Here is a 26093-nt window from a genome sequence, read left to right as displayed (position 1 = left end):
CTCGCTTGAGTTCGTGAGACAGAAAATAAAACTTGGGAAGCGTTAAATACCCTTTATTATTCCAAATTAATTTCACAGAACTCCTTCTTGGAGTTTTATAATAAAGCTTCCACTCGGGTTTAAACTCAGAAAACTAAGAATTAAACTAAAAAGATATAGCCGAAGCTATCAAGATTCTAATAGAGTTGGCCCCTTAACGCTAATAAACGGCGAAGCTATCAAAGGGCCTAAAATACGGCCGAGCGTAGTAATAGCTTAAGAGAAAGAGTAGCCTAAAAAGACGAACGTGTGCTAGTCAGAATCACTTATTCTCTCTCACGAAGTCAGTAGAACTTCACGGTTGAATACTTCTCATTTGCATTCAAACGCGATTCTAAAAATACGTTCTGGCCGGAAGTTGTAAGCTTGAAATTAAGAAAGGATAGGAAAGTAACTTAACTCAAACTTTAATTGTTAGGTAAATTAAGATAAGCCTTACAAATGTAATCCCGAAAAATTTCGGATATTATATTTCAACGAAGATATCCATTTTGATATCTCTCCAATCTATCTGAATGATGGTCTTGCGTGGCATCTGTACGTACTACAGAATAAAACACTAACGTATAATAAAATTAATTCCAAAAACGGATAGTAAAATGGATTTAAAACGGATTCAAAGAGATCTATTTCGTAACGTTTGCATATACATACGTACGTATGTATACGCAAACGTTGTATGCAAACGTACGTATGTATAAGCAAACGTTACGAAATACGTACATACGTACGTATATATGTATCTTGCATAACTGAGAGACGAGTAGCCTTAGTATATAAAACTGCTATAATTTAGCCTTAGCATATAGGACTGCTATAACATGTAGTTGTGCACTTCCCTTCTTCGGAAGCAACAAAGGTATATATATATCCACTCTGTTACCACACAATCGGAAGCAACAAATGTATATATATCCACTCTGTTACCCGGCTCCTTGACCTCAGTTTTTTGTATCTTATATATTGGTAAATTGCGCAATTTTTTCTTTTAAAAGTGATTGATTTACGTTTTTCTTATATTTCAATTAAGGTTTCTATGCCTCTACTCAATCCGCATGCAACAGTTGTAGAGTTGTCAACAAGTTAAAAGTTCGAGTATTCCTATGCTTAACGAGATCGCCATTTATTTGCATTTAAAATTCTTAGAAGAATATTGAATTAAGTCAGTTTGTGCACCAACTTCAACGTCTTTTTTCAGAGTGGGACCAAAAGTAAACTTTCAATTTTGTGCACCGAAAAATATGTCTTCCTGCCCAGTGGCCGAATCACTTGTTTTTGCGTGGACTGCAATTTTAATTGTAAAATTTTTTTTTTCCAACTGATTTTAACCGTGTTTGGTGTTTTATGTTGTTCTGTATTTTACAATTTTTAATGAAGATGTTTTGAGTTTTTATGTTCTTAATGAATTGATTGAATGCGATATTTCTATCAAATTCGGGGAAATGTGTTTAAATGAAATGCAGCAAAAAATTTTGTATAATTTAATAGGCCGTAAAAAGAAGTAATATAATGTCCGCATCAGATATTTCATTTACACAAAATGGCAGTTTTTCATGATAATTTTTGTCACATTTTCTTATTTCATCGTATGATTAACCATTAAAGTAAAAGGCAGTGCCCACGTCCTCCGTCACTTATCACTTATCTCATCGTATGCAAGAATGTCATCCTTCTCAGAATTCTTCACCTAATGCACTTCAAATAATATGTAAACCTAATGATCGAAAATTTTTATGTTAACATTGCTATAAAAGCATATATAATGGTTTATTATATTTGATATACAGTGTCTCACAAAAATGATGGGACACTTGTGCTTTACAAAAGGAAACTAATAAAATAAATTTAAAAAAAAACATGTAACAATTTTTTGTGGGTGTGTTTCATACTTAAATTTAGTAACAATTATTACATAACATACATTTTCTCAAAATATTAAAATATTAATTTAATAAAAATACAATTGTTTAGAACGGAGCAAAAAATGGCTCACATAAGTGATGGGACACCATCAGATACTACTACGTACTACAATAAAAATATTTTTTTGATGTTTTTATTTTTACTCAAAAGCAATTGGCAATAATTTATAAAATCTTCTGCAGTATTTCTCTCTAGTTTGTTTTGGAATTTTTGTGTTTTTTTAGCTCTGTGCAGCCCTGAATACTAAATGAAAAGAAACTTTGCCTGAAATTCGAAAATTAGTTATTAATTTGCATATTGAACGTGGAAAATCTATTAGAGAAACCGCAGAAACAGTTAACTTGAGTCATTCAACAGTTTTCAATATCATTAAACGATATAAAAAGAATCATATGATTCAGGGTAAAAGAAGACCCGGCCGACCATCAAAGCTATCCAATGGAATAAAGCGAATTATCGTTCGAAATATTAAAAAAAATCCAAGAATGAGTGCTCGTAAAGTTGCTGCTGATTTACAAGCATTATATGGAGTAATTGTTAATCCTGAGACTATTAGAAGAGTAATTCGATCTGCTGGATATCACGGTAGAGCAGCAGGAAAAAACTCTTCGTAAGTGAAAAGAATAGAAAACTCAGACTGGCTTTCGCAAAATCCAACATAAATAAGAATTCTGATTATTGGAATGAAGTTATACTTGCTGATGAGAGTAAATTTAATATATTTGGTTCTGATGGTAGAATCTTGGTGTGGAGAAAACCCAGAGAAGAATTTCACAAACAGAACTTGGTGCCAACAGTAAAACATGGTGGAGGAGGAGTTATGGTATGGGGGTGTATGTCGTCCGCTGGAGTTGGTGATCTTGTTTTTATTGACAGTATAATGGATCGGTACAAGTATATTGACATTTTAAATCAAAATTTGAAATCCTCAGCACGAAAACTGAACCTTCATAATGATTTTAAATTCTACCAGGACAATGACCCCAAGCACAAGCTTTGAACGTTAGACTCTGGCTGCTGTATAACTGTCCTGAAATAATAAAAACACCACCACAATCTCCAGACTTAAATCCCATAGAGAATATTTGACAAGAATTGGAATCAAGAATTCGCAAATACGCCATTTCTTCAAAACAACAATTAAAACCGGTGCTTCAAGAAGAATGGGGTAAAATCACTCCAGAAATCACAAAACAATTAGTCGAATCCATCCCAAGAAGATTAAATCATGTTTTAAAAGTAAAAGGAAATCCAACAAAATATTAAAACCTTTTAAAAAGTAAAATTTTTGGATAAATATTTGATGGAAAAGTAAGTGTACCATCACTTATGTGAGCCATTTTTTGCTCCGTTCCAAACAATTGTATTTTTATTAAATTAATATTTTGAGAAAATGTATGTTATATAATAATTGTTACTAAATTTAAGTATGAAACACACCCACAAAAAATTTTTACATGTTTTTTTAATTTATTTTACTACAGTTTCTTTTTGTAAAGCACAAGTGTCCCATCACTTTTGTGAGACACTGTACATGCTTCAGGCTTAGGTTTGTCTGGTTTATTTGATTATGAAAAAGTGCGAGGAGGGCTATGTGCATATGAGGGCAGATAACTACCTTTCTAAGGAAAACAGACTAGTATCTACGTTATCCATAAGTAAAAACATGAAACACTATTAACCTAGCCCATTGGTATGAAATCGAACCCAGGTATAATTAATTACTAGTGTTCAGAGAGTTTAACGCTCGGTCTCTGGTGGGCCCGAACTTAAGTTGGAGCTTAAGGAGAAGCAAAGCTACTTCGCCCTGCTTAGCTTAAAGGACTTAATTTTATTACCACAACTTAATACAATACCTAACCTACCACTACTAACTTAACCAACTACCAACTTAATTAGATGTCTAATTAGACTCTCTTTTACAACACTAAATGTATGTATTACGGTAGAAAAGCAGAATCTACGGTAGAAAGCAGTCCAGGAGGCGCATTGTTTCAAAATATAAATAAGCTACAAATTCCAGTTACAAATATCGTTTATTTGTTACAGACTGTTAGCAATGTAAAGCAAACTGTTAAATGTGGACCCCTTCGTCAAACTGTGCAGGTAATGAACCAAGTGTTCATCCACTGATCATCATTGATCTATCGTACATGTAACGTTGTCAATTCTTCAGGTCAACCAAAGTTGCAAGATTCCCTCGATAAATCACATTCTTTAAATGGTCCCATAACCAAAAATAACTGAGATTGAAATCGGGAGAACAGGCCAGTTAAAGAGTGGGAAATGAACGGCTAATCACTCTGTAACCTGCAAAATGTTGCCGCAAAATCATCTGCACACAGACTGCATTATGGGGGAGGGGCACCTTCCTGCATAAAAGTGGTAGATGCAAGACACTGTCTCTGCTGAAGTTGAAGTAAGACGAAACTGTTGAGTATGTCACGATATCTGAGGATAGTTAAAGAGCTTGTTACAGTGTCGTTATCGTAATTTTCTTCGAAGAAGAATAGCCCGAGAATAAACTGGGAAGTGAACCCACACCAGACGGTAACTTTAGGCGAGTGTAATGAAATTGTGTGGAAGGCACGTGGACTTTCTATGGCTTAAATGCAACAATTCTGGGTGTTCAAGGTTCCACTGAGATAAAAATGTGCCTCATCACTCCAGAAGATATTCCACGGCCAGGAACTCAATCGTCTTATATTCGGCTCTAATCAGTGTAAAAGATAAGCGACGGCCACTGTCGGTAATAGGGAGATGCTGGTTGTGACTGATCCTAAACAGAAAAAGGGCGCTATTTTTTTCAGTATCTTCCACACTGTCATGACACTGCACGTGCACTATTGACGTCATGATCATTTCTGAGGGACTGCTCGAGAATGGCCGTTACTACGTCTGAAACGACTTCCGCTCTAACAGGAACTGCACCAACTTTCGCCCTCAAACTTCTTTTGACACCACGAAAACTTCTTTTGACCACAAAACATTGCGAAACTTCTTTTGAGCTTGTGAAACGTTTTTTGTCCACGAAATTCATGAAGAACTGCTACAGCATTTCACTGGAAACAGTTTCATCATCAACGCAAGTTCTGACAAACTAATATTCATCGTAATTGAACGAGTCATCCGCACTCGATCTTGAAAATGTTAAAATGAGCCCACGGTTATTTATGATATGTCTTTTCAAGTATTTTATTGTAATTACATCATGCAAAGTAGAGTAAGTAGAAAGATATTATTTAAGCTAGTCTCAGAGTTACTTCATACAGAGCGAGTTCTGCGGTTCGACCACGTTGTTTCGCTGATTAAGCTCGCTATTTTACGGCTGTACATATTAATTGCCGGTTTGTCTATATTGGTGATAGGGTTAAGAACCAACTCGCGTTTTATCTGTGTGCAGCTTCGGTTGATTATTTAATTTAATTTCAATTTTATATTTCTGTTCTGAGTTGCAGCCAAAAGCATTGGCTCAGTTTCTAAGCGCTAGGGATGCCGTCTGTAAATTCCTTGTTGAGTTGAATAAAAGGGTCCTTTCGCCCTTCTCAAGTCTTGTCATTGATGCAGTTTGAACTTAGCGAATAGTCGCTTCACAGTAAAGATATAGCCAGCAACTGCAAGGGTATATATCTGAAAAGTGTCTCAAGGGGCACCGTGCTTGTCCCGTTTGAAATAGGACTTTTATTTAATGTTTAATAAATGCACGTTGGCTTTTCTTAACGAATGGCCTCTCATGGACCATCAAATGGATAAAATTATTGAACATGAGTACAAGTTTGGTAATATAAGTAACAACAATTCATGCCATAGTGTTTAGAAGTTGAGGAAAGACATATGAAGCATTGGTACTTTCCTTCAGTATAAACTATATTTTTATTAATATTTAAAAAATGAAGTATCTGATACTAAAAATCAAAATTCTTTTAGCCTGAGTTTACTGCGCTGCTTAAAGAAAAATGTCCCGTTAACTTTCGTGAAAAATTTTTAAACTGAAAGACAAAAATCAGTTTGAATCAGAAATGTGATTGTCCTAAACCAAAGGGTCTTTTAGTACCATAAAACTGCGTGCAGTTTAACTATATGAAGTACGAAATACAAAATACCTATAAATAAAGAACGCTATTTCAGAGCTGCCTACAAGCGAAATCAGTTATCAGAAAATTTGAAAATTTTGTGGCAGACTTAAGGGATGAGAATTTCTTTCAGCGCCAAAAAATAGTCGCAAATAGTGCCAGCAGAGGACGTTTTACGTTGGAAACCTGTTGAAAAAATGCAAATCTTTGTCAACGTAATGAAGCAGCTGTTATAAAACCTAGAAACATTCGCGGAGACTTACTAGTTTTCAATGTGCATTTTGTTCATAATAACGATAAGTTTACCAGATCGTGCTTTGTTAGTAAAATTGGTCTACTTAAACAATAATTCCGCAGTAATTGCTCTACTTAAATTTCGGACTTCGAAGTGGATTCTAAGAGGTCCGATGAATGTTAAAAGTCTTCGGAAATTGATAACAAAATTTGAAAAATGAGGATCGTTTTCTGTTCTTCCTGGAAAACGAAGAAAACCTGTTTCTGTAGAAGTAGTGCAGGAGGTTGTGCTTCAGGTCGTAGAGAACACAGCTTCTAACTTTCTGTCTAGCACCAGTGTCCAGCCATAAGTGTTGCGGAATATTTTCCACCCTTACCGCATTCGTAAAGCAGTACATTCCGAATAAGAGGCGGTAAATTAGCTTAGTGCAGGTAGTTCGACCAGGGTTCGAACCCAGGCGGAGGGGCTGGCTGCATGGCCGTTTTCGTGTTTTCCCCCGTGTTTAACCTGTATACAAGCTAGTTTTTCTTAGAAAGTCCTCCATCGAGGTGTCCCTTCACATAGGCAGATAGCTCTCCTGTGCTTTGCCGTAATCAAATAAACCGTAAACTATAAATAGATACCTTACGAATGTACTAACACATATTTTATGCATATATGATATAAGTATGTTACATAAGCAAACGAAAACGCACATTTATGATTGTGCGATTTACTTACTTCATAATAACTTATATCTTTAGGTAGTGGTTGCGGTAATATATTAGCATATATGCCATGAGATTTTTCATCCTGTAAGCGGTACCTTCTTCCGGTCGCTCTTTCGCCCAAAATCAGTTTCTGTCGCGGAACTCCTTGTTCGCTCCAAAACTGCATCATGGAAGCCTACAAGGACGTATAAAATATACTTTTTGCTTTACAAATGTTTCAAAGGATTTTTACGCTTTCAGAGGATTAACGAAATACTTAAAGGAATAACGATTCATTAAGACCACTTTTCTTGCCATTGTTTTAAGTTTTGATGAAGTCTTATAAACGGATATTTTGAAAAAATAAATTGCAAAATGAGAGAAAGGAGTATAATTATGATGGTGTAGAGCAAGGTGTCTTAAACTGGGGGTCGCAGGACCTGCAACAGGGTGTCGCTAAAAATTTTAGCAGATTTAATATTTCTTGAACTTACTATAATAGTTTTACAACTACCCAATATTTTTACATAATGTATCTGAAAAAAGACAATACAGACAAAGGAAAATACGAAAACGTTTCGACGCATTCTTTTTATAATATAAACGTTTATTTTCTTTGCTTTGCACGTGAAGCTGTCATTTCGTCTGTTACTTATTTAAAATTTTCACATTGTTCTATGTCTTAAAATTAGAAATTAATGACCTAAAACTGCAATAGTATATTACAGTACAAGTGAAAAAATTGACAGTTTCACTCACGCGTATGTCGAAGTTGCGCAATACTTATGGGGTCCCACAAAATTTTTGTGAATATTATGGGGTCCCGGGGGTCGCAAAAAAATCTCAGTGATAAAAAAAGGTCGCGACTGAAAAAGGTTTAAGAAACCCTGGTGTAGAGGACACTTATATTGTTCAAAAACTAAATAAACCACACTGATAACTACGATACATATGAACTGTATAACTACTACTAATTATAATAGTTAGTGTAGTTGAGGAAGTTTAAGCTTACGTCTATTAGGCTGGTCACTAGTGTGTTGAAGAACGAACAAGTAACTACCTAACCGAATTGTTACTTCATGGAAATTGTGAAAGAAAGGGGAGGATTAAGATTCTCTTTCTCAGAATTACTGCAAAATAAAAAACGAGCAAAAATATACGTCTACATTTTTTCTTAAAATTTATCCTAAAATGTAAGAAGAGGCATATGTTCAAAACGTTTTTATTTTCGAGTTGTGATGCTATGAATTTTGCAGAGCTGGATAGAGAATAGCCCGAGGGATCAATAACTACCTGTAAATATTTCCCTACCAATTATCTCTCGATGACACTTACGTATCAACGGATTTTAAGTACACTTACTTCTTATAAAGACTATATTATTCACAGATAACCATGGTTTATTTCAGTTCTAATCCTGAAAGACTTTCTTAAGATCTTCATAATTGAATCAGATAATGGCTGTCAGTTCCGAATAACCCGGGAATGAAAGATTATGACTGGAAAATTTGCCGTTGACTCAGTACTAATTAATTGCTCACACTTTCTTGTCTTATCACCTTTGACAGTTGTTTGACATGAACTCATGGAAAAACTGTCCTTGCGTAAGATAGAGCCATAATCTACAAGTGATTTACATTACAAAGGCACTTTAATCAAAGTGTGCTTTCCTTCAATCAAACAAACCGAAAACAAACTACTGCCTGAGCTTTTCTGTTCTTTACATTATGAGTTATCTGTTGATACCCTACGTAGAAAATTGAATGAAATGACGAATCATAGTAGCAGAAATCCATTTACCGACAAATTCTCTAAACGTATTCCAAATTGCTGTACTGGGGCATCTTTTTAAAATGCTTGAATTTTTCCTGGAGCTGTTTTAAACTTTAGCTTTATCAGCATAAGAGTAAGTTTAACCTACAGAGTCGTGAATGAGGCGATAGGTTTTTATGCTTTTACTCTGCGAATACACTTTCAGATGAATTGCCATCTAAGTTTAGATTCCATAGTTCGCCATTAAAATACAGTTCAGTTTTTATGCTTTCAGTTTTCTTCTTTACCGTGTTGTGGTGATTACAAAGGTACAAATTAATCTGAACGAAAATGCTGTATGCTTTGCATATTATTTCAAACTAGAAAAATTAACTATCTACAGAATTAACTATCTACAGAAAGGAAAACTCCTTTCTAAAATCTTTCATGAACTTAATTATACTAAATTCCTCAGTTGTACTTACTGCATATTGTAATTGCCAATTGGACAAGTGCTGTCATTTCAAAAAATCACAACAACTACTTCAACTACGTCGCAGGTAATGATGAAACCATCATTAGTTATTATGTCAAAATAATAACAGCACTGTAATAATATTAATTCGCCATTTATTTCGTTCTTTGAGTGTTTCGAGAAGGAAAGCGTAATAATAGTTTGTAATTATTAGAAGAAACATAAATTATTTAACCTCTTCAAATGTATCCTTTTCTTGAAAGAACTATACATTGAACTTATTTTAAATTAAAGGAATGAAATTTGCGTTTAGAGTAATTGCAAGTGCTGAAAAATCTTAAATGATTTCGTTAAAATTCTTTACTTTAAGAAAATTTAATCTGCATAAAATAGCGTTAGAATAATAGAAAATAATTCATTAAATACCTTGCATTATGTCTTATTATTACTTAGTTTTCTCATATTGGGTGTACAAATGAGTTTTGAGGAATTTACATCAGAGGACGTTACTAGTATTAAATCCTATCGGACAACCTTGAAACTATATTCATGTTAAAGCGTCTAAAAGCGTTTTCGTCAAAAAAATCAGTCTGTTCCATTTCACTGAAGTGTAAATAACAAACTTTCTTTCTGCTCAACCCGTCTGAACATTTCTACCAACAAAGCAAAATTTACGGGAAGCTCTTTTTTTTTTTTTTTTTTTTTTTTTTAATTTGAAGAAAACTGCAGCTGATGGACACCGATTGCTGTGGGAAACATATGGGAAACATGCTAAAAACAAGTGAGTACTGGTTCCGGCACTTTAAAAGTGGCGATTTTAACGCCAAAGAACGCGAAGGAAGGCCATTAAGGTTTGAAGACTGAGTTGGAGGGGTTACTGAACTAATATTTATGCCCCATCACTGGGCAACTTTACAAACAGTTGATGCAACCTAAGTCGAGCATTGAAGTTCAAACGCCCCCCAGTATGCCAAAAGACATGACAAAGTGATCTTTCAGCACGACAACGTTCGCCCACATGCTGCAACAGTCGTCAAGGAAACTTTGGGGCGTTTCAATGGAATGTCCTACCCCACACGCCGTATTCATCAGACATCGCCCCTTCCGACTTCCACTTGTTCCGATCGATGACTCATGACTTGGCCAAGCAGCACTTCACTTCCTACGAAGAAGCCAAAAATTGGGTCGGTTCTTGGATCGCCTGAAAAGACGAGGAATTTTTTAAACGCGGAATCCGTATGCTACCTGAAAGATGGGGAAAAGTCATAGCTAACGATGGTCAATACTTTGAATAAAATACATTCATTTGACATTCGCAAGCCCAGATATTTGATATTAACAACCACTGAGCTTCTGGACATGTCGAACAGTTCTGTGGTACCACCAGAACCTCAAATCAGCACCCCACTGAATCTCTTCTCAGGTGTATTGCTGCAAAAAGATAGAATTGAATAGGTATTGAAAAATTTGTAGAATAATTTGCCTTTTCAGTTCAAGCTTAGTGCGATTGAAAAACCTCCTTGATAATATTCCACAATTATAAAGCTTTGCTTACTTGACTAGTTGGCGAAAAATGAAAATCACAGAGGGAGCAGCTAGCTTTTGTTGGGGGTTAACAGTAACAACCCCACACGGGTATAGATAGCCATATAGTTCTAGTTAGTGTTAGCGTCGGATAATTCATAACCACTCTTCTGCTGTTGCTTACTGCATGACAGGCGCCCACAGATTTTAGACAAAACTAGCACAAGCATTCATACTTTATCACGATTTCAAATTTATCAGTTTAGTTACTATTTCATTAAATAAAACTGTCAATCAGACAGATTGTGATATCATTACTGAAATTGGCACACTTTTGAAGAAAAAGTTGCAACACTTGAAGTGTTTGAGAAATTGAAACACTTTAAACTGCGGCTGGCATTCGGACCTGTGACTTTTTGATTCGAGGACAGGTGTTCTTTCTCTACCAGAAGCTCTTAACTAATTTTGGATAAATTGTATTAAACTCCGATAAAGTAACCGTTTGGTAACCTATACAAATCGCACTTAGGAATAGCTATATAACGTTATTAAATCTCCCCGTGCGTGCTGTTATAACATAAGAGGTTACCATGGCCAAATGACAATTGAAAACTGTATTTTGTGTGTCGGTGGGAGCAACGGGGCTGATCTCATCATTCCAGTCTGTAAAAACGTGGTAGTCATCATCGTGGTACCAGAACTAAAATGTGGTGACTGGTTATCGTCTAGTGTTTCATATCGTTTTCTAATCACCTTTTAAGCGAGGCAGAATGTGAAGCATTATCGCATTCCACTGTAACTACTCTTGTGATGTAAGCGGCTGCTATATCCATCTGACACTTGAAAGCTCGTGGTTCGAATTTCCAGAGAAGTTACAGTTGGGTTTCTCATGTCTATCGGCTCTAAAAGGTTTAATGATATGTATGTGAGTTTGTAGAGTGTCCTTGCTGAGTACCATTAATAGAAACGGTAGTTGGATTTTGTAGTTTTAATAAGAGAACACGCGAACATAACACAGAGAAATGAAAAGTAGTAAGATGAAAAAAAAAATGAGTCCGTAACATCACGCTAATGGGGTGACATCACATCAAACGGTATCACAAAACAGTCCATAGTGGTAAATTGCTTCCTCAAACCGCATCATCCTGCTGCTTCTGCTTCCTCTCCCGTCTCCGTCTCAATAGCGGAATCGTCTGAATTCTGTCACAGCTTGTAGAACTATCTAGTTGTTGTTGAGGTTGCCAGTGTCGTAGATGTAAAAAAGAAGGATATTGCATTCCAGCCCACATGTATACAGTTGTTATCGTGATACTAAGTTACCATAATACAGTACAAGTGATAAGACATTCTCATAATAGGTACAAAGTATTGCACATTGCGAAAGATGTTAAATTTTTCAAAGAAACTACCCCTATATTTTTAATTACAGTTTCATAAAGATTGTGCTCAGTAATTCGGAATGTAAGAAATGAAAATGTAAATGAATACTACCGCATCCTCAAACAAATGACCGGGTTCCCATCTTGGATACAATCTCGAAGGAGGCATAGTTACAGTTTGGTTTTCCCCTGGTAGTAAGTACACCATGACGACAATATAATCTACAGATCTAAAAAAAAAACAAGAGAAGCTATTAGATCGCTCCAAGAGATTTTCAAAGCCTTTGCATGTTGTGCATACTTAATTCCACGAATACATTTACATTAGTGACATAAGTCCCAGCTCTTAGTCTTTTCGAAAATCTGTTAACTAGCAATTTATTTATAAAGAGGGAAACGTTTTCTTTATTTTTTATTCAAAAACACATTGACGATGTCAAACAAAATCACTTTATATAGTAATTAACAAAAGCACTTTATATAGTAATTAACACAATTACTCAATTTTTTAAAGATTCTTTTGTATTTAAATGTACTAGGCGAATATTTTAATATCTTCAGATACACCACCATCTAAACAATATATTTTAATTATTATGCATATGATTATCATAACTGCATGAGAATGATATAATATGATACCTGTATCCATGTTTTTGTATACTGTCGTTTTAAGAGTTCATGGGGTATTTAGCATATTTTGCTCAGAATATAATTTTCGATACTTATTATGTTTCATTTTGTTATTTAGAACAATGGCTAAAATTTTCTAATATGCGAATATAGGCATTGCTAAACTTCAGAAATAAATATAATAATGGGTATTATGCAAATGAAAGTAATAAATTTGTAAATAAATGATTGCATTTCTAAAATCTAAGCATAGGGTAGATCTAATAATACTGTTACGTTATTTTCTTCCTTCACGTTCGTACGGGGTTCGTGTGGATTTGGAGTGAATAACGACTACAGCACTTGATGGAATATCGAAACACACTTTATTTACCAATATTAATCAGGACAGCTCCAAAACACTTTTACAGTCGTCGAAGATCTACAACAAACACGCTGGAACAATCAGCGACACAACCTTCACACTGTCAGGCAATAACGGTGGAGACAGCTTCACTGTCAAGCACCCGAACGAGCAGAGTCGGGAGCTACACGAGTACAGCTCCCGACTCTGCTCGGTTGTTCTCGGAACTCCACGTACTCTCGAGACTCTCCGCGCTACAACTCGCGATGCTCTCGACGACACACAGAGCACAGCTCTCGACTCTTCGGTTCAGTCGTTCCCGGATCTCAACACACTCTCTCGACGATGCACTAACCGCGATACACTAAGAGACTCTTCGATGCACTCGACGACCCACTCGGCACTCGCAGCCCGGCTGTCAACTCGATCGACTCCGCACGGACTGACTAACTCGACACTAACTATCTCGCACTCTAGACGAGGCACTTTAACTTACTTATCCTTATCCTTATCCCTACGAATATCGCGCTAAGCGCGACGTCTCCGGCTCGATGATAAGCAAAGCCATAAAGGCACATGACGTTAGAATGCCGGACGAGTAACTTCCAGAGGAAATAATCCTAAACTGCAGAGGGAGGAGCCTAATGCATGGAAGGCTCTGAAAGCGGTCAGACATGAAGAAGTAGGCATGGCTACTAACCAGAGCAGGAACGCAGAATCCGGAGGGCAGTGCTATCTCCTGAGGCCCGAGCACACTAGAAATTAAGCAGTTCATCATACAGCGAAAAAAGGAGAAAATTAAAAGTCCGTTTTTATCATCTGCTCGACCATTCCCAGGGCAAGTAAAACTTTTTCCTGCGGCGATTCCAGCCCACCAGCGGCCGAGCGGTAAAATCGCTGAACACTGGTAGTTCGGTCCGAGGTTCGAATTCCGCGAACGGGCTGGCTGCATGGGCGTTTTCGTGGTTTTCCCCATGTGTAATATGTATACGAGCCAGTTTCCCTTAGAAAGTCCTCCACGAAGGCATCCCTCCTCTTAGGCAGATGGCCCTCGAGGCTTTGCCATAATCACACACACACACCTGCGGCGATTCCATTTTCTTACACTTTTCCACAAATTCCAGGAACATGACTGCAATAATCTGTAAGTTTTTATCCATCGCTGAATCCAATTTAGCTGGAGTGCTAGCATCTGGGTGGGATTTTAATGGCATACTACTTTCTTTCCGGGTTGGTTTTTTAGTCGGCGGAGGCAAATTCTCTGACTGCGGCTTCCGCGCTGATTCTTTTTCTTCTTGTCAGAGGCAACACGAACTTTTGGTCGAAATTCGCATAACTTCGAAGTAGCTATATGCTCCTTTTTACAGTTCGCGCAAGTAGGCTTCACCTCTTTGGCTAATTTGTAGGTGTAGGTCAGGTGCCCCTGCCCACACTTGAGGCATCTTGGCGAGTTGTTGCAAAACATCTGGCCGTGTCCGTAACGTTGACATATAAAGCAAATCATGTTGCTTAGATTGCATCTGTATCTTCTAAACTTGACCCTAAGGTCCAGCAGCGTTTTCTTTCTGTAGATAGTTCTGCTCTCATCATTCCTCTTGAATGAAGCTATGAAAACCGGCACTTAAACTGACTGCGGACCAGCAGGGTTTGTATAGCTTTCGGCTTGTGTTCAAGAACATTCTGAGCTAAATCGGTAAGAATTCGTTCCAGAAGGTTCTCCATCCGTCCATGGTATATCGCCAATTTTGACGCCAAATAGGGGATTGTTTGCCAATTGGCGGCAAAATTGGCGATATGCCAAATGGGCAATTTCTTGCGAAATGGGGCAACCCTGCCTTTTCTTGCCATTTTATGGTAACCCTAAACCTGCTTTGCGGGGAAGCTATCCCACCGCGCCTGGACATTTCGTAGCAATACTAAAATTATTTCATTAGGCATGGCAAAAGCTCATACTTGCTGATAGTTTCCACATCATAAGCCACTCTAGCTATATCTGGTTTGCCAGCTACTTTTACTGATAGAATCAATGACCTCCCTCCTTCATCGTTGAACACTGTTCTAATAACCTGCGGAAAATAAAACTGATTTTGCATATCAATTTCATTTAACATCATTCATTTATTTGGAAAAAAAGAGAACAGTTTGATATTGAAGTTTATTATAAGCATATTTTTATCATTTTACAGCTTTGCCACTTTAGGAAAAAATGTAAATGAAAAAGTAAAAAAAAAAAAAAAAAAAAAAAAAAAAAAAAAAAAAAACATACTAAAGAATATCGCGGATTGCCAAGATTCGATAGAATTGCAACTTGAATAAAACGCTTTGTACATAATGCAAGAAAAACTAGTGATAAGAAAGAAGGTCCACTAATAGCTTTAGAACTATTATAAACAGAAATTCATTGAGTGTATCCACTTAAATCATTTTGAAGAAGAAAGAAATCAGTTGCTTAAAGATCAGCCAAGAGCAAAGGCAAAATGTTTTAATGTCCTTTTGAAAAAGTTGTAATTTATTTTGTAAACTAAATATACACTGAGAGGTCAGATATTATTTTATCTTTTCCCTGCAATTATAAATTCCGTGGTTGCAAATGGTCCATGATATCAGTCAAAAACATTAAGTCTTGTAACCACTCGTCATCGTCTAATTCTGAATTCCTATTCTTTTAGAAAGGCAGTTATAGGATCAAACAAATCTACAAATCGATTTAATACATTGAAACTCAATAACCATCTAATAATGGAAAAGAAATTAATGACATTTGGAAGTTCTCCGTTCTTTAATTTTTCAAGAAAATTTTTGAGTTGTCGATGATTTTTTGCATTGATGCGAATGTAATTTACAATGTGTAACACTGTTTTCATAACATCAAGATATTTTAAATATTTTGTAATGAGTGAATTGGTATGAATTGTGAAATTGGAGAATCATCTCTTAAAACCCCCAAAAGACCGATTTTTTTACCCAGCATTGCCGAAGCTCTATCAGTTGCAATGCTTACAAGTTTATTAGGAGGCACATCAAAAGTTTTTATTATGGAATCTAATGCATTTTTAATATCGACACTGCGGGTTGGCTCTTGAAATGCTACTAAATCTAATAATTCTTCTTTAACAACGAAGTCAGGTGAAACAAAACGTATGAAAACTGCCAATTTCGGAAGATCTGTGATATCTGTCGATTCGTCAAGGGCTAAGTTGAATACAATATAGCTCTTCAAATCATTTTAAACTATATTCTAGAGATGTATTAATTGCAGTTATGCGTCGTGTTGTGTGTCTCGAGATGGAAATTTGGGAAACAACTTTGTGCAATGCTGCGTTATTTGGATCTAAAACTTTAAGTACATCTTCCAAGTTTTTTTTAATAAACTCTCCCTGTTTATACGGGCGTTTTGCATGAGCAGTATTTCAGGTACTCTCTTTCTTGAGTAGTTAAGGTAAACTGTTTCGAATTTAGAGTCACAATTACTTTGTAGGACAGACAATTCATTGAGTGTATTTCCTCAGAGAATATTCATCAAAAACATATTTCATCAACAAGGAAATATTAAATCGTCTTTGTTTAAATACAGCATATATATATATATATAAATTAGTTGTTTTCAGATTTTAACATATTATGAAACAACTCATGAATCATTCATAAAACGGCAGTTATCGTTTTTCATTTCCTAAAAATCAAGTAACTTGTCAGATGAATAATCTAAGGAAAATAATAATAATAATAATCAATGTTATCTTACGTTTAGGAAAAAAGAAAAATTTAATTTCTCTTCCCGTTTCAGTGCGCTGTTTAAACTGCAAGGTGGGACACTGCAAACTGGAAATTCCCAATCAATTTCAAGTCCATCAAATCCGTATTTCTTCAAGAAGACAATGGCATCTTTTGCAAACGGAATCCAATATTTACAGTCACCTATCAGCTCAGAATATTTCTCAGTATTGTGACTGTCTTCCCAGCCTCCTAAGCTCAAGAGTATCTTAAGATTTTGATTCATTCTCTTAAGGCTTATGAGTCGCTGGAGAAGAAACAAAATATACATCTGAATGTCATGTAAGAAAAATGTTCAGTTATAGTTCATATTACAGTCACATACCTATTTTAATTATTTTTGTCAAATATAAGGAAAATACCAATCAATTCTATATCAAATTATATAATATATGAAATAAGAAACATTATAATTAAAGCAATTGAAATAATGCTGCAAATGTTATAAAAGTTATCAATTGATGCATTACAAATGAAATTCAGGAAATGCTCTTATATGCGCCCTCAGGTCGCCAAATTTCTCGCCAAACATTTTTCGCGAGAAACTCCAAAGTGTCATATTACTATCTAAATTAACATTAACCCTAAAATGTCTCTAAAAACGCTGTTGTCGCACATGCAGAAACCACGTTTTTAACACACAATTTAAGCTAAAAATCCGAAATAAAAACAAAAAAATTAGATAGCAAAAACGTAAAGTTTCTAACCAAAAATATTTGACAAGAATACATGTACACAGCATTCTGTTTAAACTTTAAAAAAAATCTACGAATTGCACAATCTAGGCATTGCGCACAAATCAACCAAATAAACTAAAATAATTCAAGAAACAACAATAACAACAGAAATTCAAAGTAAAAAAACAATGAACATAACATTCTACAAAATAAAAACAGTAAAATAAAATGCACTAACCATAATACATTCCTGAATAAAATTTCGCCACTCACACAACGTCTGTGAACTAAATTGCCACGATTTTGCTATATCACATGCCTTTCTGCGATTCAAAATTTCAAAAGTAACGATAAAAACTTCCTATGTTAACTTACTACACGAAAACCACAACCAAATCTTAAACTCCGCTGACAGTCACATACTTTAGCAGCAACCATTTGACTGCAAATCCACACAAGAACTATCAGAAACGCCCTTCTTCGTCCGAGTTCTCATAGCAGCTCCGCATTTCGGACTCTATTTCAAAAGAAGCTCTCTTAGCGTACCTGTACATTTCGTAACACTATATATGTATATATATCTGAAACTGCATATATATATATATATATGTGTGTGTGTGTGTGTAAGAAAAATAAAGAATATGTAAAATATGAAATTAGCAGAGAAAATTAGTTCCCTTCTGTATTCTAAAAATAGTAATCTTTATTTGCACTTTTACTTCGTTCAGTGGCATTGAAATTGGGAAAAGATTTCTGGCTGTTTCAATCCAGTCATTCGAAGTTTTTATTTTTTGTATAGTAAGTAACATACGCTAGGCTTCATTTCGAATCCTGTCGACATTTCTGTACTAGATTCTGCAGTAGAACGCAGGTGGTTGTATCCACAATGAACAGCTAGAATTTTGATGCCGTAGAATGCTGAAACGTTGATCCACAAGAAATAAGAAATTTGGCAGTTAAGGTATATTTAACTTTTATTTCAGTAAACATGTTGTGGCCGCAAACAAATTGGCACATTTATTGTGCCTATTCTAAAAAAGCTTACATTTTTGATAGATTTGAAGTAAAAAGAAGGAGCAGACAGACAGCAGTCCAGCTAAGCCAAAGCGGCGAAAGCAAGTGCGTTATGTTCAAAGTGAAATCTTAAATTCAGACTTGGTTTTGGTTCTCAATGCATTTTGATTGGATGGTTAATATTGCTGTAAAATTACTATTGGCTGTTTGAGTTTTAGTTTCATTTACATCATCAGAATTATGTAAGAGTCATATGACATAGATTTTTCTCGAAATGACGCAGTGCAAATAGAGGTTACTATTTTTAGAATACAGAAGGGAATTAGTTTTTCTCTGCTAATTTAATCTTTTACATATTCTTTATTTTTCTCGCATATATATGTATGTGTACACAGTTTCAGCTTAAGTCATAGAAAGAAGGTATATTTTCGCATAGCAGTAGTGTCAGGAAATTGACAGTTTTTCTTGAAACGTTAATTCAGTGTTACCATTGTAGTATTACCGCTAAATACTAGAGATGAAAGGCAGGTATGCGAGTTTATGTATTGTTACACCGATGATTAATAGAGAGAGTGTGAGGAATCAGCTAGACTGGGGGGGAGCTGGACAGCCAGCGGATGATAGGTGATGTAACCTGTACATATTGTGTAAGTTTCATATCTTCTTTTAGTATCTGAATTGTACTGCCCTTCATTTGTATTCATTTCCCATTGCCCCTTTGCTGTGTACATGAAAGACTTCACGGATTTTTGCATCTATCCATTTCATGTTTCGTACAGCTAACTAGCTGATACATTGTAGTAAATCTCCTATCTGACGCTCGAAAAACTTTTATAATTAACTCGGACTCGCGTCTACTTTTTCGATGGAATTGAAGAGTAAAATGCTATGGTAGCCACAGTAATTTGCCATACAGTTTCATTTTTTCGGCGATTACAGCGGCGCTTTTCGCTAACGTATACATAAAGCCAACGACCTATAACTCTCCCAAATTCAGATAAAAGCAAACTGGTTGCATGCCTGTTTCAAAGCCACGGTCAAAAGTCCTCTTCCTCTCTCTCGACAACTGGTGAGAAAGGCGAATTGCGAACGTCAACTATGATACTAAAGAAAATTGGTTTTGTGTGTTGAAATCATCTCCTACATGTGATCGACCAAACATTGCTCCAAAATCGACCAGTCGATCGCGATCAACTTGTTGGATATTCCCGATGAATCTAAGTTGGAATCCTTAGCAATATATAAAATCAGATAATAATTCTTTCCCTCTTTCTACATGCATTACCATTTTAGCAGTTACAGCTTATGATCATATTTAACGTCAGATTGCGAACATGCATACTCTGATATCTAAAGGCTGAGGATAAATATACTATCAATGCAATTGCTTATCACATGTTTTTGAAAATTTATTACTATTACTACTCTTTATTATTATTTAGGTACCCAGATATAATTTGTAAAAACCTGTTTCTGGCCTTAAAACCAAACTCAGATCATCGTTGTCTGTGAACAATTGCTCTACCAGCTACACATTTTGTTTTCATTAACTAGATTTAGTTACTATTATTTTTCTACGTAACCATAAAAGTCAGAAAATTCCGATTAAGATTTCTCGCATCCCCATAGCAAATGAAATAAAAGTACTTCGCGAAATTGTCACTGATTACTGAAGGAAAACATTTGCTGATACTCATACACAAGCCTCACCCATACACACTAGCATACAGAGTATTGGCCAGAAAAGATGAAATACTTCTCAAAGAAAACCATAAGCGAAACCTTAGCCTAATGAACTATTATGAGATTCGCAAATGAGGCCATGAGTTCAAACTTAGGTAAAGGAGTATAAAAATTAAGTTTATACTATATATGGATAATAAAATCACGCATTACTTTATAAAAATGCAGGTATATATCACGACTCCGAAAGGAGGGAATTATCCGCAGAGTTTTGGGATCTAGATGTGCGTATGTGTAGTGAATATGGGTACACAAGTAAGGATCCATATCTTCTGGTGTCAGAACTCTAGGATACGCGGCGTTGTTTTCGAAGTAGCAAACTACCTTTCTTTGAGATTTATATGGAGCTGAAAAGTAAATTAAAAAAAAAAAAAAAAAAAAAAAAAAAGGTCAGAATATTTTAATATACTCGTTTATACTGTAATTTAGACAACAATGAATAAATAAATTCAGTGAATGTGAATCAGAAAATTACTAAAATGGTAAAGCAAGAGGCACTTACGACAAGACACATTATTTGGTTCGTCACATTTTCTGGTCTCTGGGTTGAAGAGTTTTTTTCCGCAGGATCGTAACATAGGAATAAGATAAACACAGTCCCAATACATGTCACATGCTTCTACGTTAGGGAACATTCCCATAGGTGCAGGACATCTGAAGCGAAAATCTGCAATATTTTGTTGTTCTATATTAATTATCAACACTATTTAATTGAGCATCATATTCTAAACGATTCTTGTTGCTGTTGAATTCGTAGTGAAACAAGTGCTTTCTTAAAGCAACACTGTGTTGAGTTTTCTAAACGTTTCGCTTAGAAATGTTTATTACAAACTAATTAACTTTTATAACCTTGTAATGTTCGAACCTATAATTGACAGCTAAATGTGTGGAAACTTGGGAATTGGTAAGCGAATAATCGCTTTAGTTCTGTAGATAGAGAACAGAACTCAGGAAGGATTAAATATTCTTTTTCTCAAAATTAGAATTTAACAGTTGACTCCTTCTCGGAGTTTACACCAAAGCCTTAACTTTGGCTAGAACTAAGGAATACTAAGGAATCAAACTCTAAACTAAAAAGATATAGCCGAAGCTATCAAAATTCTACAAGACTTGGCCCCTTAACGCTAACTAAACGGCGAAGCTATCAAGGGCCTAAGGTACGGCCGAACGTAGAAATAGCTTTAAAGAGAGTAGCCTAAAAGGCGAAAGCGCGCTGGTCAGAATCTCTCGCTCTCTAACGAAGTCAGTAGAACTTCAATGTTAAATACTTTCTTCTCCTTCATTTGCGATTCTGAAAACACGTTCTGGCAAGAAATTGTAAGCTGAAATTAAGAGAGATAGGACAATGTCTTTAACTAAAAATAACTGTTAGCAGCTTAGGATAAACTTTACAGCCTTATTGTTAAAAATATATAAAACAGCTGTTGAGTCATATTAATTGAAATCTGCATGTTTTAATTTTCGTTAGTTCCCTGTTTTAAAATAAACATACACACACACAAAAAAAAAAAATAATAATTTCAGGGTTTTAAAATAGTTTATACCGAGATGAAATATTAAGTTACAGCTAAAGTTTCCAGATGTGTAAAAAAAACGAAAGGTTTATTACTAACAGCCTTAAAAAAGAAAGGGAATATTGTAGGGTATGGGTGAATATATTGTAGGGTTGGGCGCTCAGCGCCGACATTACGGGGGTAATTGTAATATTTATCTTTCTCTATGTATATTGTTACGTTTTTTTATTGTTATGACACCAGTTGTTACGTTATTTTCTTCCTTCACGTTCGTACGGGCTTCGTAGATTTGGAGTGAATGACAACGACACTGGATGAAGTATCGAAACACACTTTATTTATCAGTATTAATCAGGACAGCTCCAAAACACTTTTGCATTCGTCGAAGATCTACTATAAACACGCTGGAACAATCAGCGACACAGCCTTCACACTGTCAGGCAATAACGGTGGAGACAGCTTCCTGCAAAGCACCCGACTCTGCTTTCCGGAGTACAGCTCCCGACTCTGCTTGGTCGTTCTCGGAACTCGACGTACTCTCGAGACCCTCCACGCTACAATTCGCTATGCACTCGACGACACACGAGCCTAGCTCCCGACTCTTCGGTTCAGTCATTTCCGGAGCTCAACACGCTCTGTCGACGATGCACTAACCGCGCTACACTAACAGACTCCTTCGGTGCACGCGACTACCCACTCGGCACTCGCTGCCCGGCTGTCAACTCGATCGACTCCACAGGGATTGACTCGCTAGACGAGACACACTCGATACTATCTCTCTCGCACTCTATGCGAGGCACATACACTCTCGTAACTAACTCTCCGCGTACCAGCAGGGCTTATATATAGCTTTTGACTGATGTTCGAGAACATTCTAGGCTAAACCGGTAAGAATTCGTTCCAAAAGGTTCTACAACCGTCCACGGTATATCGCCAATTTTGTCGCCAAATATCGTCTAATGGGCGATTTCTCGCCAAATATGCCAACCCTGCCTTCTCCTGCCATTTTATGGCAACCCTAAAACTGCTTTGCGGGGAAGATATCTTTCCGCACCTTTTCATTTCATAACAATATGTATACGTTACGTTCTCTCTCTCTCTCTATATATACGTTATATAAATTATTTTTTGCATATAATTCATCCAAAAATAAAATTTTATTTCAAATTCTATTATAAAAAATAGAAACTTTTTGAGCGGTTTTCGGAAATGTATTGAACTAGAAGTGGTCTAAAACAGAATATCGCTATCTTGCGGGTATTTCAGTGCCCGCTCCAACCAGAATTCGATACAATATTTACAAGCCTAATACCATAGGAATATTTACAGAATGCGAGACATTTTCCTTCGCATATATGGAGTAGCCTGCACTGTTCGGCATGTTTTCTTACTTTCCTCACGTATTAAAATTTCCATTTTTCTGATGGGTGATAAGCATTTTCTGATTTTGAAAGCCTAGAAGATTTTACACAGCAACCTTATTCCAGTTTATTTATTTCATGCCATAAAATAACTTAATAAAATAATAATAATAATAATAATAAATATATAAATAATAATAATAAATAATAAGATATTTATGCAGTTATAACTGCTTTTAATACAGCTCTGATTATAGTCCATTTAAAATAGTTTTTTTTTTTTTTTCAATACAGTTTTTCATCAATTTAAAATATTATCTATGTTATAGTAATCATTTTCATTATTGATTAACACTGACATCAATAAGTTAGTTCTTAGAATTCTTTTCCAAAAAATAAGGTTTCAAAACATTACGAGGCCTGCTGTGGTCTTGAATGGATCCTCTAGCACAAGAAGTTTCTTCCCTGGCCACACATTCAAGTCTGCTCGGATCAAACGCTTCTCCTGGAGGGCATCGCTTCACCACAGGATGGTTATTTGTGCACTGAATATATTTTCGGCAATCGATTCGATATGCAAATTTGCCGTCTTTTTCTGGACAATGGAAGACTGAAAAAGAGAAAACAATCGTTTTAACTTTCGGTTGATAAATTTACATCACTTTACAAAATAACTGAATGATGTCAGTAATCGAAATCACTTACTAATCACAAATTTAATGATTGGGATCCGGGAGATATTGAAACCATAGCTCAAACAATATATATATATGTGTGTGTGTGTGTGTGTGATGATAAAATTTAGTTCTTATAGTAAATTGATGAGAAATGAAGCTTGACTAGGGAAGGCATTATTTTGCAGTCTCGAGTGGAATAATGATTAGAAGATCACTGGAAATATCAGTCATGTAACATAAGATGCAGGGAACTTTTAAACAATCACTAAAATCACTTGATATTCCAACTATATTATTTGTTGCACTTCACAATGGAGACCGATTTGCACCCCACAATTTTGATGATGGCTCATTACATTTTTAACCAAAGCAGAAAAGCAGAACACGTCCTTCGGCCAGCAAGCACAAGCAGAGAAAGAGCGTGGGGTAGGATTGCAACAATATATATAGCAAAATATTTCGCTAATCTGATCGGCTAAAACTTATAGGCAATGCAGAAGTTTCAAGATGACATAATGCGGAATACGTTTTCAGATATGACGCAGTTTAGAAAAAGTAATTACTAGAGACAAAGTACCCAAAATAAAAATGAGCAATTAAGAGGCATTTTAAATTATAATTTTGATTTGCATTTTTTATCTTACATATATATATGTAGTAAATTAAAATGCAAAGATGAAGACACTGGAACTTTTAACATGCGATATTGCGCAGATGGCTGTGAAGACAGTAATGGCTGAGGGTGAAGGCTTCATGAAGCAGATAATAAAACTGAATTGAAGAATCGTCCTCCTTATTTTTACACATCTCAAATCATCTCTTTGGCAGACAAATTAACTTTTCAATCATATTTGAATACAATAACTTCTTATATACGCAGATAATGTAATACTACATCATTTCAGGCTGGAAAGCAAAACCCGCGCAGAGTTGTTTGCATAGCGCAAGACAGGTAGAAAAAGGGACTTAGTTCCTCGATAAGTTGTATTTATACTACGTAGGCGCAGAAAGTCTTCTAAGCTAATGATAGGTCAATATTTGTTTTAGTTATCCTTTTCAAGCAGCGTTGTGTAATTTGGAAGGATCTCGAATTTGGGAGAACAGATGAATTTAGGGGAAAGCACCAAATCTAGAATCGTTAATTCTGAGGTCGTCAATTATTTTTTTCAGCAGCTATCATATTTTGTTATATGTTACACACGCACATATATATATGTATATAAGAAAAATAAGGAATATGTAAAAAGATTAAATTAGCAGCGAAAATTAATTCTCTTCTGTATTCTAAAAATAGTAACTTCTATTTGCACTGCGTCATTTCGAGAAAATTCTATGTCATATGATTCTTACATAATTCTGATGATGTAAATGAAACTAAAACTCAAACAGCCAATAGTAATTTTACAGCGATATTTACCATCCAATCAAAATGCATTGAGAACCAAAACTAAGTCTGAATTAAGATTTCACTTTGAACATAACGCTTTCAAAGCTTTGGCCTAGCTGGACTGCTGTCTATCTGCTGCTTTGGCCTAGCTGGACTGCTGTGTATCTGCTGCTTCTTTCTTGCTACAAAGTTATCAAAAATGTAAACTTTTCCAAATAGGCAGAATAAATGTGCCAACTTGTTTGTGGACACAACATGTTTACTGAAATAAACATTAAATTAAATATACCTTGACTGCCAAATTTCTTACTCCTTGTGGATCGGCGTTTCAGCATTCTACGGCATCGAAATTTTAGCTGTTCCTTGTGGACACAATCACTTGCGTTCTACTACGGAATCTATCACATGTATATATACATATATTTATATATGTGTGTGTGTTTCGATATATATAACATGCAAGATAAAAAATATGTAAATCAAAATTAATCCTGTAATTTCCCCTCTCTGTTCTAAAATTGTACCTTTTCTGGACTTTGTCATTTCTAGATCAATCCATTTTGCATGGCTTACGTATCTCTAATGATATAACTAATTCGGAACTTACGATTTCGAGAACTGAAATCTTTCTAACCTAAACCGAAACCTTCTCTTCGTGAACCTCCATACTGGATAACTGCGCATTTTTTAGCTTTAGCTCTCCTGCAGTCAAGATTCCACCTTGTTTCGTTTGCTTTGTCGTGCTACTAACTATGCCATCATTTAAAATGTGATACTGTATATAAAATTGTGAGGTGAGTATTGCACTCATGATCACTTGTGATGAAGAATATGTTTTTGGTAATTAATACACCAATAAATGTTACATTCAATTCGGCTAC

The 26093-nt window shown here is 35.6% G+C and overlaps 1 protein-coding gene and 1 long non-coding RNA gene across 3 annotated transcripts in view; one reads left to right on the top strand and one right to left on the bottom strand.

The window, feature by feature from the left end:
* Positions 1 to 26093, top strand: part of LOC146995211 (uncharacterized) — a 361401-nt gene that overhangs the window by 233725 nt on the left and 101583 nt on the right. The gene's annotated exons all lie outside the window — the stretch shown is intronic.
* LOC118197613 (putative chitinase 10) overlaps positions 1 to 26093 on the bottom strand; it is a 95926-nt gene that overhangs the window by 956 nt on the left and 68877 nt on the right. For both annotated transcript variants that reach the window (XM_085825919.1, XM_085825920.1), the window contains 7 exons: positions 23564 to 23758; positions 20776 to 20940; positions 20427 to 20620; positions 16811 to 17086; positions 15019 to 15131; positions 12202 to 12319; positions 6991 to 7155 (listed from right to left, as the gene is read on the bottom strand). In XM_085825919.1, the coding sequence (XP_085682045.1) occupies positions 6991 to 7155; positions 12202 to 12319; positions 15019 to 15131; positions 16811 to 17086; positions 20427 to 20620; positions 20776 to 20940; positions 23564 to 23758 (1226 nt within the window). The remainder of the gene's footprint in view (positions 1 to 6990; positions 7156 to 12201; positions 12320 to 15018; positions 15132 to 16810; positions 17087 to 20426; positions 20621 to 20775; positions 20941 to 23563; positions 23759 to 26093) is intronic.

This window comes from Stegodyphus dumicola, chromosome 10 (assembly GCF_044657685.1).
Source record: "Stegodyphus dumicola isolate Sdum_Otavi_A_Nest chromosome 10, ASM4465768v1".
NCBI classification, from domain to species: domain Eukaryota; kingdom Metazoa; phylum Arthropoda; class Arachnida; order Araneae; family Eresidae; genus Stegodyphus; species Stegodyphus dumicola.
Note: the sequence above shows the minus strand (reverse complement) of the source record. Positions and strands in the feature narration are given on the sequence as shown.